This window comes from Brassica oleracea, unplaced genomic scaffold (genome assembly GCF_000695525.1).
Source record: "Brassica oleracea var. oleracea cultivar TO1000 unplaced genomic scaffold, BOL UnpScaffold01120, whole genome shotgun sequence".
In the NCBI taxonomy this organism is placed as follows: domain Eukaryota; kingdom Viridiplantae; phylum Streptophyta; class Magnoliopsida; order Brassicales; family Brassicaceae; genus Brassica; species Brassica oleracea.
In genome coordinates this window covers 10,177-26,548 of record NW_013617682.1, presented here as the reverse complement: position 1 = coordinate 26,548, position 16,372 = coordinate 10,177, and the positions used below count along the sequence as shown (strand labels likewise).

Below are 16,372 nucleotides of genomic sequence, written 5' to 3'. Positions count from 1 at the left end.
CCTCCGCCGATAGTTCCTCAAACTGCTCACGGTATTCCTGTATAGTACCGGTTTGGCGCAACCTCAGCATCTGACTCACAATGGTTCCCCCTCTGATAGCCTTGAACCTTCTCTTAAGTTTCACCTTGAAATCTCCCCAATCATTCGGCTCTTCCCGATCCTGAATCATTCTCAACCACGTCACAGAACCACCCACCATACTTGCCATCGCCAAAGAGAGCTTCTCTTCTTCCTCTGTTTGATTCACCGAAAAACACTTCTCTACACGAAAAATCCAATCATCCAGATTTTTACCTTCGAAATCTGACAGCTCTAACTTCTTCGGTGGAGACTCCGACTTCTGTTGAGCCGAATACCCAGAAGATCCTCCTTGGTAAATTGGAGTGCTCATCTCCCCTGATCGGAGAGGAATCGCTTTCTCATTCAGCTGCAACAACCCTTTGGTGGCTCGGATCGTTACCTCTTCGTGTGATTTCTCCTTGTTGTCCCCCAGATTCGAGTTAGGGTTTAACTCAGATCCAGATTCAGAACACGGTTGTTTCAGAAACATGGCCACCAGCTGAGCGTGGCGCTCCTCTGCCTTCTTATCGATCTCCAGGAACTTCTTATCGTTCTTCGCCGTCACCTCCAGCAACGTTTGTTCGCTCTTCGTCGCGACACTCCGTATCTCATCGATCGCCGTCGTCACGGTAGTGTTTCGGATCTTGATCTAGCAATCGCTATTGGTAGTGACGAAGAGGATAACCATCAGCTGTCTCCAAAATGCTTCGAGTGTACCACACTAGTTAGTCTGAAAATGCACCGTGGGATTGATATTTCCTTGGTTTCTGGTCGCATTCTCTTACCGTTGCTTAAAACGCTGGTTCTTGACTCAGTTCCAGTTTGTCCTAATGAGTTTGAGATTCTGCTACTTCATGCTCTGCCTTCCCTTCAGGAATTGCTTCTTGTTTATGTAATGTGGAAAGGTATGGAGGATGTCACAGTGTCAAGTTCAAGCCTCAAGACCCTAACAATAAAGTTAGGCTATTTTGTTAGCACTTTATCAATTGATACACCAATTCTCCTTCACTATAATTACTCTGGTTGTGTTGCATCGGACTATCCACTAGTTACTATGGGAAACTTGGTTGATGCTCAAATAGTCTTCTTTTTATTAAGTGAACACCAAATCAACTAGATAATGGTTGGTTTGACGTCCAAGTTGCTCTTGGATACAGTAATGTGTGGAAACTCTTTCATGGCATACGAAATGTTCCTTGTTTCCTGACACTTTTGAGGTCATGTTTCTGTTCTCTCACTCTCTCTTGGAATAATCTTACTCTCTATATGATTTGGTTTCAAAACATGTAATTCTAAAATGCTTTCTTGCTTTCAGGTGATTTTGTATGTGCTCTGAATCGTTGCCAGTGTTCGACAACCTCAATTCATTAGCTATTTGGAGTGGCGGGGATCGAGGATGGCAAGCAATGCCAGCTCTTTTAAGGAACTGTCCAAATTTAGAAACTCTAGTCATTAAGGTAATAAAAACAAGTCTTTTGCCAAACATGTACATACACATAGTTCATACTTGTTACTTGAATCTCTGAATGGGTCTCCTTTGTGCATTTAGGGTCTCGTGCACCGTGTGACAGATAAGTGTGGGGATGTTTGTGACTGCATTTATCGAGAGGACAAAGGACTTTCACTCACACTTTGTCCAGTAAAAGTGATGGAGATTTACGGGTTTCAAGGAACAATGAAAGAGATGGCGATGATACAGCATTTCTTGGACTATTTTCCATCTCTGAAGGAGATGGAGGTCTATGCTGAAGAGAATAGTACTACACAGCTACGTGACCGTGAAGTTTCTAAACTTGTTTTGAGAATTTTCCAACTCTACAACAAGTTCTCGAGTTGCAGTGTCCAGCTCTGCATATGAAGTGGCTGAAGAACAAAACTATCTCCTAGTTTTTTTTTTTAACTTGTGTTTAACTTTGCTTGAAAACCGTCTCAAATTTAACTAATCTCAAAAGACCCTAGTTTCTTCTTCTTGCCTGTAATCTGAATCATTTGCTACGGATGGCTTGTTTTCCTTTGATTCTCTGACAGGTGTTTGTTTTGAGTTTGTTATTGTTGTCGGCTGTACTTGACTATAAGTTATTGTTTTTTTTTTGGTTTTTGAGAAGAGAGTGCCAAAGGTTAGCTATCATCACATAAGTAAGCCATCTATCTTAGCCCGAAAGTCTACGGTTCGTTGATCATGTACACTACGTAAGATATGACCATGATACACTACTGTGCTTCCTCTTGACACATGTCGTAATGATAACCAATTACTCCTCCCGAAACAATGGATGGAGATCGTAAAATAAAGAAAAAAAGGTAAACCGACGATGGAAAAAATGAAAAAAAAGATCATCATAGAAAGACTTAATGTAATACCATGAAAATAGTTTCCTTTAATTAACTGTAAACTAGGTAATAATTCGCGCTTTGCGTGAAATTAAATACGTTTTTAAAACTCTACATTATGTATTTGTTACACGTATAATACATTATATCACATGTATTGTAACGACATCAAACATATTGTGTGTTTTAATATTTTTTGTATATTAATTGTAGCTATGAAATTATTGGCTTTGTGAAATATATCTAACATATGTGTTGAGTTTTATCCTAAGCTTAAGCTTAAGCATAATATTAAGTGCATCTCCAACGTATTACTCCATTTTTTACTCCAAAATGGTGTAACACCAAAATGGAACTGAATTTTACTCCAATGTATTACTCTATTTTTTACTCCAAAAAATTATATTCTAAAATAATTCTATTTTTTATTTAATTATTAATTGTTAATAATACCTCCTACTAATAAAAATTTACCAACTAACCCCAAGTATTTGTTTACAAAAATTCCTTAAATATAATTTATTTAAATTAAACATTTACTATTAAAAAGTACAAAAATCATATAAAGAAGACAATATGTTTTTTGGTTCAACAATGAGCATTAGAATATGTTTCTCACAAATGATCAACTAATGCATTTTGTAATGAAAAATGAGCTTCTTTATCTTTGATATTCCTAAATCGAGTAAGAAAATTTTGAAATCATACATTTTGATTTTCTGCAATTTCGATATCCGGAGGTGGAGCTTCTCTTCCAAGTTTAATTGGTGCATCGAGTTCACGCTCATCCTCAATTATCATGTTATGTAAAATTATACATGTAGTCAAAATCTAAATGTTCGTGCGTATATTCAAGCTCAACAAGTAAAAATATTATAAAACGAAATGATGAATCACAAGATCAACAAGCTCCTTCTCAATCTTCTCCGCTTGGGCAATATTTCACGGATATTAGCGGATCCAGAAGCGATTTTCCGGATTATTAAATATTTATTTTATGTTATTTTTATTTATATTATTTATGTTTGTTATTTTTAACTAGTTTATGCATCTTTATGTAAAACTATTAAATAATCATTTGTGGAATATCCTATGATCTTTTATGTTATTGTATCATTTATAAATATTATTTAAGTAAGAAATAAAAACATTAAAGAACTAAAGGACCATTTCATAAATAAATAAAAAGTTCACCTCCAAAATGAAGTAATGGGTAAGATTCCTCCATCAATGAAGTAACCCTAGCCATTACTCCATTTTGGAGTTGGAAATGCAGTGGGGTTGGAATAGATTTTACTCCAAAATAGTGTTTAGCGTAAAAAATAGAGTAGGGTTAGAGATGACCTAAACGGACTAAATGATTGTTTAAAAACTTAATGTATTAAAAATGAGCTTGGCCAAATATGTCAAGTATTTTAATTTTTCGGGGAAAAAAATAGTCACCAATAAAAGAAAAGTGAAAAGGGTATTAGGTTTTGTGGGAACAGTTCGCTAGATCTATTGTCGACTTGATCTTTTTAAATTATTGATCACAAAATTTTAACTGTGAAGTTTTTAACAAATTTAGTAATTTAAAGTTGTTTTTAAAATTTTTAAATGTAACATATACGAAAAAATATGAATTTTATTACATGGGGAATATAATTTTTTAATTTTATATTATTAAAATAAATTAAACAAAAATGATGAATGATATAAAAATTGTTACAAAATATTTATTTTAATCATTAATTGTAATATATATTTTAATCATACTAGGTAATTTCATAGCTTTCATTTAAGGAAAGAAGGAAACTATCCTTTTATATATTAATAATTATTTTATGATTAATTTAATAAAAAGTATAGTATATGGACCAATTTAATTCTCTAGTGGTTCTAAGAATCATTATAATGATGACATGTATCATAGTTAAAAGTTTATAATGGTTCTTTTTTAATATATAGAGGATAGAACAATTATAGTTACAAAATAGAGATATCTTTCCTAAGAATGTAAACCAATACCATCATATTAAAGTATCCTTCCATAGTGCTCTGAGTAAATGTTGTAAGAAGCCAAAAACCGAATTGACATAAAAAAAACTATAAAATGCGATGTTACGGAAATAAACGATATGAAAGACGATACAAAAACATTAAAAAAACAGACTGTGGAGTCGAAATTAATTTCTTTTATTAACTCTTAATATTCGCCCATAAGTACAGCAGATCTTATATGAATTAGAATCTCAAGAAAAACTACGTTAGACTGTCACATGACACTTGTAAACCGCCATACGAACTAAAAATCTACGAAACACTCTCTAAAGAAACTTACTCTCGGAGGTTTTGTTGTTTTTTTCCGATGTAAAAATTATTGAAGAAGAATGAACAGAGACTGATATTTAAAGAAGAGACGAATAGAGGTTTTCCGCAAGCACGTTGCCGGAGATTTCACAGAGATCAACGGAAAGTTGAGTTATGAAAACTTATTTTCCAGGATTCTTTCTTTTTTATTTAATTATCTTGAGGATAAACTGCGTGACATTTTTATTTGTTAAACAAACTACTTGCGTATTAAAACGAAATGCATGTTATTTTTAGGAAGAAAATGAACCAAAACGTTAAGTTTAACTTGGCCCAAAAACCATCTTGTAGTGACCCGGAAGCCACATTCTCAAAATCCAAAGCCTAAACCCAAACACAAACCCACGTCGAGCCTAATTGGACAGGGGTAGCGTGCGCGTGAGGAACCGTTTAAACCTTCGTAAGAGAAGGACATATTTATACAATTCTCTGATTCTTGCATTCCCCGATCTGGGACAAAATGAATTTTGTCACTTAGGCAAGCTTTTGTATTTCATTTTCACTAAGTTACCAACATGGGCGGATCTAGGACTAAACTTAGATGGGGGCACATGACATTTTTACATTACATCTAACTCTCTAGACAGAGGCACTTTTTGTACTTCATACATATTAGTATATTACTATAGAAAAATTAAAACTTAGACGGGGCACGTGATTTGGTTCCTTTGGAAAAACAGGAACAATCTTTTGTTTGAAGGTAAACAACACAACTTGATGGAGCTGATAGGAAAACTTTTGAGGAATCTGAGTTGTGGCGTTTAGCTCCAACGCATGAACAGAGGTTGGAAGAGGATCAAAGGAAGGAAGCATTGTAAGAGCAGAAAAAGTGGTCTCCTCCTCCTAGAGGATGGGTTAAGTGCAATATTGGAGTAGATTGGACAAAATGTAACCAGTTGGGAGGTGGAGCTTGGGCGATAAGAGATCATAAAGGTAAAGTGGTATTACACAGCAGAAAGGCATTTTATATGATAAGGAATCTTCATGAGGTCAAGTTGAAAGTGCTGGTATGGGCCATTGAGAGTATAACTGATCATCACTTTAATCGAGTGATATTTGCTAAAGATGATGGGGACCTAACTCAGATGATCTTAAGACCGAAGCCTTGGCCAAATTTCAAAGGAGAAATTTGGTTGATCATGAATAGGTTGGTTAGAATAGAATGGTGGAGATTGGTGAAAGAGAACAGGGATAACAACAGAGGAGCTTTCCTCATTGCTCAAAGTGTCGCTAAAGGAGGACATCTCAGCTCATACGTAGCAACGGGAGGTCCAAGATGGCTACATGATTTCTTCGAGAATGAGGAAACCCTTTTCTCTGTTTAGATCTTTGCAGTAGGTTTTTGGGGATTTTTTGGTTGGCTTGGTATAAGGAATGGGTTGTTGTGCTAGTAAGCCCTTGGTCATATTGAAGGAGATGTTGCTATATGTTTCGGTGGGCTTGTTTGGTGTCTAAGTGTCTATCACTGATATGTAATACTTTTGGAACTCTATTTGTTCATGAATATAATTTAACAGATGACAAAAAAAAAAAACGGGGCACGTGATCCTGTTACGTTGGCTCTGCGTCCGCCCTTAGTTACCAACTTCTTTGCATCATATCTCATTTAATTTAAGTCTGTTTTTGATGTGTGAATATAATCCGGCTATCTTGACCACCGGTTTCACCGGAACCGGAAAAGTCACCAGAAAAACAATAATGTCAGCTATTCATTTTCCAAAAAAAAAACAGAGTTCCAACAAATGAGAGGGTTGTGTTATCTATATTATCAAAATCGAAGTAACTTTTTGTACTGTTTGGAAAGATGCTAGTTTGGTAGCCAAGTCTCAGGAAGCAGTTTTAGCAAAACCATAGCCTTTAACCGGTGGCATTTATTGATAAACCATCAATTTTAACCACATTCAAATCTCATCTGCTCTCTTCTCACTGGATGCATTGCAGTGACCCCATTGTTGGATTAAGCATTTCGTAGCGAGGTAGACGCCGAAACTCATCTTGTTAGTGCTTACTGCTTATTCGAGTCTCTTTGTTAGGGTTTCTTTGTTCAAAGTTTCCTCCTTCTCTACTTGCGTTGTCGATTCTCTTGAATACATTATGATAAAACCTTTCTCTGTTTTTATGTCATGCACAGTGATACTGTTTAGTCATCATCGTACCTCTAATGTTCCGAGTTAGTTAAAGGCTTAAAGCTTTGAGCTTTGTCTACTTAAGTGCAGAGTAGATGGACCGTGTTAGCATTCTTCCAGACGAGGTTCTTTGTCATATACTGTCCTTTCTTACTACAAAGGAGGCTGCTTTGACTTCGATTCTCGCCAAGAGGTGGCGCAATCTTCTCGCATTTGTCCTTTTTCTTACTATTGATGACTCTGTGTTTCTGCATCCGGAAGAGGGTAAGCAGGACATGGAAGAAGTTAAACAGAGCTTCATGGACTTTATGGATAGAGTTTTGGCGTTGCAAGGTAACTCTCCCCTAAAGGTATTCTCCCTCAAGTGTCTTACTGTGGTTGATACGGATCGTGTGGATGGTTGGGTAAGCAATGCGTTAGCTCGTGGTGCTGTTTCGGATCTCGATCTAAAGATCATTATCCCAAGTGACATAGGGGAATTTTATAAGCTGTCTCCAAAATGCTTTGATTGCAGCACACTTGTTAAGCTGAAAATGAACTGTGTGATTGATCTTACTTTGGTTGCTGGTCGCATTTTCTTACCGTTGCTTAAAACGCTGGTTCTTGACCATGTTACGGTTTGTCCTAACGAGTTTGAGACTCTGCTTCATGCTCTGCCTTCCCTTGAGGAATTGCTTCTTGTTTATGTAATGTGGAAAGGAATGGAGGATGTCACAGTGTCAAGTTCAAGCCTCAAGACCCTGACAATGAAGTTAGACTATTCTTTAAAGACTTTGTTATCTGATACGCCAAGTCTCGTTCACTTTAAGTACTCTGGTTATGCTGCATTGGACTATCCGGTAGTTAATATGGGAAACTTGGTTGATGCTCAAATCGATTTCTTCTTAAGTGATAGCCAACTCAAGCAACTTCGAGAACCAGATAATGATGAAGATGCTCATCGTTATAGTAAGGTGTGGAAAATCTTTCATGGCATACCTTATGTTGGGAATCTTAGCTTGCTTCCTGATACTCTTGAGGTCAGTTTTCTTATTCAGTTCCTGGAGCATATGAACAAGCGAAGATCTAGTTTTTAAAACAAAACATGTGATTCCCAAATGTTTTGTTTTGTCTCGTCTTGCTTTCAGGTGCTTTCTATGTGCTCTGAATCGATGCCAGTGTTCACCAACCTCAAATCATTAACTATTCGGAGTGACGAGGATCGAGGATGGCAAGCAATGCCAGATCTTCTAAGGAACTGTCCACATTTAGAAACTCTTGTCATTAAGGTATAAATACAACTCGTTTTGCCAAACATGTACAAACAGTTAACATTTGAATCTATTAATGGTGTTTAGGGTCTCGTGCACCGTGTGACAGATAAGTGTGGGGATGCTTGCGACTGCATCTCTCGAGAGGACAAAGGACTTTCACTCAAACTTTGTCCAGTAAAAGTGATGAATATTTACGGGTTTCGAGGAACAATGAAAGAGATGGCAATGATGAAGCATTTCTTGGACTATTTTCCATGTTTGAAGGAGATGAGGATCTATGCTGAAGAGAATAATAATCCTACACGGCTAGGAAACCATGAAGTTTGTAAACGTGTCTTGGAGATGTTCCAACTCTACAGCAAGTTATCTGAATGCAACTATGTTCATTTGCTTTTCATTTTTTAACTTCCATCTACATCCAGGTGGACTTGTTAATAAAATGATTAAACTATATTTTTTTACGTTTCGGCGGAAAAATAGCATTTTTACGGTTTTGGCGGAAAATATTTTTGCGGTTTTTGAAGAAAAATGTGTTTTTGGCGAAAAAGTGCATTTTTGTTGTTTTGGCGGAAAAATACGTTTTTATGGGTTTGGCGGAAAAATACGTTTCGCGGTTTGGACGGGAAAAGTGTGTTTTAGGGTTTTGGTGGGAAAAATTTTTTTGACGGGAAAAGTTTTTTTCGCGATTTTGGCGGGAAAAGCATTTTCGCGATTTTGGCGGGAAAAGCGTTTTTGCGGTTTCGATGAGAAAATACATTTTTCCGGTTTTGGGTGGGAAAATACATTTTTCCGATTTTGGCGGGAAAATGCGTTTTTCCGATTTTGGCGAGAAAATGTGTTTTCCAGTTTTGGCGGGAAAATGCGTTTTTCCGGTTTTGGCGGAAAAAATTCGTTTTCCGGTTTTGGCGGGAAAATTCTGTTTTCCGGTTTCGGCGGGAAAATGCGTTTTCCGGTTTTGGCGGGAAAATGCGTTTTCCGGTTTTGGCGGAAAAAATTTGTTTTCCGGTTTTGGCGGAAAAATTGTGTTTTCCGATTTTGGCGGGAAAATGCGTTTTTTCCGGTTTTGGCGAGAAAATTCCGTTTTCTGGTTTTGGCGGAAAAATTGTGTGTTTTCGGTTTTGTCGAGAAAATGCATTTTTCAGCGTTTAGCGGAAAAATTGAGTTTTTTCGGTTTTGGCAAGAAAATTGTGTTTTCCGGTTTTGGCGAAAAAAATGCTTTTTGCGGGAAAATGCGTTTTTTTCATTTTGACGGGAAAATGCGATTTTTCGGTTTTGGTCGAAAAGTGTGGTTTTACTGGTTTGGCCGAAAAATGTATTTTTATGAAAATGTGTGTATCTTGCGGTTTTGGCGGTAAAGTGTGTTTTTCAGTTTTTGCGGGAAAATGTATTTTTTGGTTATAGCAGAAAAATGTATATGCAAAAAATAGAATTTATGGTTTGAAAATAATATTTTAATTTTAAAAGGTCATTTTTGTCATTTATCATTTTGGAATGAACTAGATGCATCTGCATCCAGATGCACCATCAAGACTCACCTTCATTTGAGTGAAAATTTGAGATGAGTTTTAAAAAATTCATCTAGGTGATCCATCTGGATGTAGTATTATAATGCGCAAAACGAACATCAATTTACATCTTCACCCAGATGGATCATTTGGGTGAGCAAACGAACAGGGCCTCGAACTCATGGTGGGCGATGTTCTTTGCAGATGAAGTGCCTGAAGAAGGAAGCCATAATCCTAGTTTTGGGCTACAGTTTAAGTTGTGTTTAACTTTCTTGAAAAACATAATCCTAGTTTTCGGCGGCAGTTTAAGTTGTGTTTAACTTGCTTGAAAACCATCTCCTAGTTTTGGCCTGCAGTTTAAATTGTGTGTAAACTTTTCGTAACTGAAAAAATATTATTCTTGCAACTGAATGATAACAAAAGAAAAATACCAAAATAGATGTCAAAAAAAAAACTAAGATAAAAAATCACGTAAATAAACAACTATAAATCAAATTTATTGTTACTTCTTATGTACATATATTTAGTATTTTAATATTAAAATAAATCTAATAATTTAGAAAAATACATTATGACATATCATGTTTACAGATAAATATAAATCAAATTTATTGTTAATTTGATAATCATATCTTTAATACTTTAGTATAATGATAAAATCTAATCATTATATTTATATACAATAGTAAGTATAAAAGAATAATGAATAATAGAAGAAACATGTAGATAAACAGAAAATAAATACATTTAATCTTCTATATTTTATCCAAACACATTTTTCATTTAATTTTTTGAGCTAATTTATATTAGATTTATTAATGATCAACTAAATAATAAATTTATAATTATTCATTAAAAGTAACAACAACATTGACGTGTCTAATTTTTAATGCGAAACTTTGAATGCGAAAATCATTTCACGAATACTAGTATAGTATAGATATAGATTTAGTTTGTAACTCCAACAAATTATCAAATAGCTTACAAACAAATGAATAATTGATAAGTACTTTATAGATAATTATTAATTAATTTGCAAATAATTTACAAGTAACTTGAAAATACATCATGTTTTAGCAAGTATGTATATATTTTGTCAAGCTTTTTAGCAAGTACAGTATTTGAAAGTCAAGTATACTAAGAAAACGAAATACTAGGCTTGTGTTCACCCATAACTTCAAAGAAAACCATCTATAACCAACGTATATTCACACTGGACAAGTTATGCTCAACTCAATTCTTGTTTGTCTGGGATGTTATATATACGGTTATCCAGCCCGGCTCCCTATGTAATTTAAGCTCAGCCTTAAATGAAGTCTAACCTTTTTAGAATCTATCAAAATATGTAAAACAGGGTTGAACCCTTTTCAATCCTTTTTAAACCCTTTTTAAACAACCTTTTTAAACCCTTTATCTTCTTTATGTAAATACATTTTGTATAATCTCTTACAAAATACATATTGGCTCATATATATTAACATAAAGTAAAGAAAAATGGTTTTTGATTAAAATATTTCTTGTTTTTAATCTAAAGATTTGTGATAACGGCGTAAAAGCTTATTTTGTGATTTTGGCGAAAAAACTTGATTTTGTGGTTTTGGCAAAAAAATTCAATTTTACAGTTTTGACAGGAAATCTCATTTTTTGATTTTTGGCGGAAAATCCCATTTTTGCAATTTTGGCAGGAAATTTTGTTTTAGAGGAAAAACTTGATCTTATGGTTTTTGTGGAAAATCTTGATTTTGCGGTTTTGGCGAAAAACTCGATTTTCCAGAAAACTCAATTTTACGATTTTGGCGGAAAAATTTGATTTTACTATTTTGGCAGAAAATCTTGATTTTATGGCTTTGACGGAAAAATTCGATTTTACGGTTTTGACGAAAAATTTTGATTTTACGGTTTTGACAGAAAATCTCATTTTTATGATTTTATCGGACATTCTCGATTTTGCGATTTCGGCGGGGAATCTCGCTTACGGTTTTGGCGGAAAATCTTTATGATTTTGGTGGAAAATCTCGATTTTACGGTTTTGGTTGAAAAAATCAATTTTATGGTTTTGGCGGAAAAACTAATTTTGCCGAGTCTGGCGGAAAAAAATCGATTTGGAGGAAAAACTTGATTTGGCAGAATATTTTTTTATTTTAACAAAAAATCTTGGTTTTTTACATTTTTTGTAAAAAAACTCAATTTTATAAAATTTTAAGAAGAATTTATTTTTGAAATTTTAACCCTAAACCAACTCATTGTTGTTTTTTTCTATCTCCTCCGCTTGTTTAACCAGCAACTAAGGGCGTGCTCTCAGCTCAGTGAAAAACCTAAAACTTGGGTGCTGGATTAATTATTTCGTAAGGAGGTAAATAACGAGCTTTACTCATCTCTTCTGCTAACTACTGATTCGATTAGGAGTTTCTTACTTCAAAGTTTCCTCCTATATTTAGATTTCTACTTGTGTTATTTAATTGGGCTTTTCTCTGTTTGTAGAACCTGCACAGTGGTACCTTTCTCTGTTTGTATCTTTGAGCTTTGTCTACTTAACATATTTATTCTTTCATGCAGAGTAAATGGATCGTGTTAGCAACCTACCAGACGAGGTTCTGTGTCATATACTGTCCTTTCTTACGACAAAGGAGGCTGCTTTGACGTCGATTCTCGCCAAGAGGTGGCGCAACCTTCTTTCGTTTGTCCCTTGTATTACTATTGATGATGACTCTGTGTTCCTGCATCTGGAAGAGGGTAAAAAGGATAGGCAAGACATTATACAGAGCTTCATGAACTTTGTGGATAGAGTTTTGGCGTTGCAGGGTAACTCTCCCCTAAAGGAATTCTCCCTCAAGTGTTTTACTGTGGTTGATACGGATCGTGTGGATGGTTGGATAAGCAATGTGCTAGCTCGTGGTGTTTCGGATCTTGATCTACAGATCATTATTCGTAGTGACAAATGGATTTTCTATCCGATGTCACCAAAATGCTTTGAGTGCAGCACACTAGTTAAGCTGAGCATAGGCTGTGGGGTTGATGTTACTTTGGCTGCTGGTCGAATTTTCTTACCAATGCTTAAAACGCTGGTTCTTGTCTGGGTTAAGGTTTGTCCTAACGAGTTTGAGACTCTGCTTCATGCTCTGCCTTCTCTTGAGGAATTGGTTCTGGTTCGTGTAATTTGGAAAGATAGGGATGTCATAGTGTCAAGTGCAAGCGTCAAGACCCTAACAGTAAACTTACGCTTTTGGTTAAACACTTTATCATTTGATACACCAAGTCTTGTTCACTTTGAGTACTCTGGTTCTGCTGCATGGGACTATCCAGTAGTTAATATGGGAAACTTGGTTGATACTCAAATCGACTTCTACTTAAGTCAACTCTATATCAAGCAACTTGGAGCACCATATAATGACGAAGTTGCTCTTGGATTTAGTAATGTGTGGAAACTCTTTCATGGCATACGAAATGCTCCTCATCTTAGCTTGTTTCCTGATGCTCTTGAGGTCAGGTTTCTAATTCAGTTCCTGGTGTATATGACCAAGCGAAGATCTAGTTTTGAAAAATGTGATCCCAAATATATTGTTTTGTTTTGTCTTGCTTTCAGGTGCTTTCTATGTGCTCTGAATCGTTGCCAGTGTTCAACAACCTTAATTCATTAGCTATTAGGAGTGACAAGGACCGCGGATGGCAAGCAATGCCAGCTCTTCTAAGGAACTGTCCACATTTAGAAAATCTTGTCATTAAGGTAATAAAAACAACTAACATGTATTCTATAGTCCATGCATAATACTTGAATCTTCTCCTAATGGGTCTCCTTTCTGCATTTAGGGTCCCGTGCACCGTGTGACAGATAAGTGTGGGGATGTTTGTGACTGCATTTCTCGGGAGGACAAAGGACTTTCACTCACACTTTGTCCAGTAAAAGTGATAGAGATTTACGGGTTTCAAGGAACAATGAAAGAGATGGCGATGATAAAGCATTTCTTGGACTATTTTCCATCTCTGAAGGAGATGGAGGTGTATGCTGAAGAGAATATTTATCCTACGCAGCTAGGAGGAAACCAACGTGTCTTGGAGATGTTCGAACTCTACAACAAGTTCTCGAGTTGCAATGTCCAGCTCTTCATATGAAGTGGCTGAAGAACAAAGCCATCTCAAACTGCACCAATCTCAAAAGACTTTCTTCTTCTTGCTTGTTTTATGAATCATTTACGATGGCTTGTTTTTATTTGATTCTCTGACAAGTGTTTGTTTTGAGTTCGTTTTTGTTGTCGTCTATACTTTACTAAAGTAATGGTTTTTTTTTTTTTTTGAGAAGAGAGTGACAAAGGTTAGCTATCATCACAAGTAAGCCATCTATCTTGGCCCGAAAGTATACGGTTCGTTGATCATGTATAGTTCACATAAAGATTAAAGAACACTTGTCTTAAGAACATATTCATGTATACTACGTAAGATCATTCAATGAGTCCAAATCAAACCGCTTCAGGCAAAGAAATTGTTGGGAATGTAATAAAATCAATTGTAGTTACTCTTGTTAAAGTCGTAGTGTCGAGATTGACAATCATATAATATTAGGTGGTTATAATGTTTTGCTAAAAACCGCTTATAATCTATAAATTAATAATTTATTACTAATATTATATGATCCTATAGAGTCACACACCTAAACGAACTAAATCGTAACTATAAATATATTTGGGTTTAATAGTTATATTATATAATGTATATAATATAAATATATGACATACCTACACGTTAATGAACGTGTGTGCACTTCGCTTAATAATAAGGATATGGGCTTAGTCCACATTAACCTAATTATGTTTATAATGATGATTATAAAGAAAAGGAGGATGTGACTATTGTTGAGTGCAGCGATCTCACGTGAAACCCTAAAAAACTAAGAGACAAAAGGTTTGTCTCAGATTTGATCTGGGCGGTACTAGCATCCCGTTCTGATCCAGTTTGTGTGCGTGTGGATACTGGTAGAGGCACGACGTTTGGAATGATAGACATCTCGATTTGGTTTATTCATCTTTTCGGTGCGAATAACCAGGTATATTCGTTACCATAAGATCTAGATTTATTTTTAGTATTGCATGAGATTCTAGGCATATGAATTCATAGGTTGATTTATAAATCGTTATAAATTGGTATGAACACCAATAGTGGTATCAGAGCCTACTTGTTTAATACCGAATCTTATTTTATTTATATATTGATATTGAAAAACAATTGTTAAATTGTTTATTGATCGTGTTTATATAAATCGTAGGATTATAATCTGATTGTAATCGCTCGTTTTGAAATTGTTTTTTTTTTTTTTTTTGGTAATCCAAAGGTTCCCTGCTTCGCGGATCATTCCCTGGGTCCGGTCAGGCAGCGGGCCGGCTTCATCCGGGAGGGTATGTCCTGAGCCCGAAGGCCCAGTACCCGCTTCGTGACATGGATGAGCAGTTCGCCTCCGACTGACGTCGAACCCGGAAGCATGACAATTGGCCCCCAAGACTCTAACCAGTAGAGCTGACTCATCCCGTCTCGTTTTGAAATTGTTTCAAATTAATTGTATTTGAATTGACATTCGTAGATATTTTCAATCTGTACATGTGAAATTAATGATTCATGCAAGAATATTAATTTATAGTCACCCAGAATTGTTCGTGCGGTTGATTAGTGCTTTGAATAAAGCAATATGCACTAGCTAGATATCAATGAATTGCATATGTTGTTTGTCGCACGTGTACGTATCGTAATGTGCTCATGCATGTTTAATTGTTAAAGGTTAACAAGTATTATTGTATACATACATGTATGTGATTTTCAAAGCATGTGATTTTCAACTGTTATAATTCGCATATGCAAATTTTGAAACCCGATTGATTCAGTATTGGTTCAACCTGTCAGTCCAATTAATTTGGTCATTTGACTAGATTTTAATTAGATTAAATTCTAAAATTAAATATATAAATAATTAATTTATTTTAATTAGATTAAAATTATTTTAATTATTTGTAATCCAATTAAAGTACATATAAGATATGTATTAGTTATATTTATATTTTATATTAGATATAAATTTAAAATATAAAAGTAAATTGGATTAAAATTTATTCATCAATAAATTTCAAATATTTTTGATGTTTACCCAATTTTATCAGCCATCAAGGCTCGTTTCATTGTAAGATGGGCTTGCCAAAGCAAGGTGTCTGCGATTATATGAGTGAGGTGGATGGTAACGGTTACCATATGAATTAAGATTGGTTTACATGACTAGGCTATCAAAACGGTTTTGGGCTTAGAGAAACAGGTTGGATAAGACATAAGATGTCGTCTGACAACCAAGAATTATATTTGATATAATTAGCAAAGTGTTGTTTACCTAAATAGTTAAACTGTCGGGCGATGAGCCAACGCTCACTCGAATTTTAGTGAAATATGGATCTTGGATTATTATATTCATTTGAGGAAATTGTTTGAATATAATATGAGTTTGAGATTTCTCTAATTCCTGAACATCATATTAATATTCGCTATTCTTCTATTCAAGCAATGTTAACTCCTCACAACTCATTTTCATTCCAATATGCCTTAAGAAGGACAAATTGAATGGATCAAATTTCCTTCAATGGTATCGAAACCCGAGAATTGTTCTCAAACAAGAGTTTAAACCCTACTTGGAAGATCTGAAAAGGAAAAAGACTTTTGAAACATCGTCTAAGGGTATTTATGTTATAGAAGTAAATGTTACTACTTCTGGTTCTACTTC

General features: G+C 35.1%; 2 protein-coding genes and 1 pseudogene across 3 annotated transcripts; all 3 read left to right on the top strand.

Moving 5' to 3' along the window:
- Window positions 1-709: 709 nt before the first annotated feature.
- LOC106320902 lies at window positions 710-2,082 on the top strand (annotated as a pseudogene).
- Window positions 2,083-6,559: 4,477 nt separating this feature from the next.
- LOC106320901 (F-box protein At3g59000-like) lies at window positions 6,560-8,512 on the top strand (the record flags this gene model as incomplete). Its single annotated transcript, XM_013759246.1, has 4 exons — window positions 6,560-6,716; window positions 6,952-7,885; window positions 7,994-8,134; window positions 8,204-8,512. Coding segments are annotated over exons 2-4 (1,374 nt in total), but the record flags the coding sequence as incomplete, so codon positions are not given.
- A 3,397-nt stretch (window positions 8,513-11,909) lies between these two features.
- LOC106320903 (F-box protein At3g59000-like) lies at window positions 11,910-13,748 on the top strand. Of its 2 annotated transcripts, XM_013759248.1 has the most exons (4): window positions 11,910-11,977; window positions 12,181-13,106; window positions 13,208-13,348; window positions 13,432-13,748. In XM_013759248.1, exons 2-4 carry the CDS (start codon window positions 12,186-12,188, stop codon window positions 13,732-13,734), a joined length of 1,365 nt encoding a protein of 454 aa, XP_013614702.1. In that variant the 5' UTR covers window positions 11,910-11,977; window positions 12,181-12,185; the 3' UTR covers window positions 13,735-13,748. The 2 variants fall into 2 exon arrangements, with proteins under 2 accessions (XP_013614702.1, XP_013614703.1); XM_013759249.1 differs by lacking the exon at window positions 11,910-11,977 and having other exon boundaries at window positions 12,175-13,106.
- Window positions 13,749-16,372: the final 2,624 nt, after the last annotated feature.

What these genes read in the sequence shown, in the direction of transcription:
- LOC106320903 (XM_013759248.1), top strand. Translation starts at nt 12,186, where the DNA reads ATGGATCGTGTTAGCAACCTACCAGACGAGGTTCTGTGTCATATACTG. An exon ending in TGTTTCCTGATGCTCTTGAG is followed by an intron (nt 13,107 to 13,207) that starts GTCAGGTTTCTA and finishes TCTTGCTTTCAG; the next exon opens with GTGCTTTCTATGTGCTCTGA. An exon ending in TAGAAAATCTTGTCATTAAG is followed by an intron (nt 13,349 to 13,431) that starts GTAATAAAAACA and finishes TTCTGCATTTAG; the next exon opens with GGTCCCGTGCACCGTGTGAC.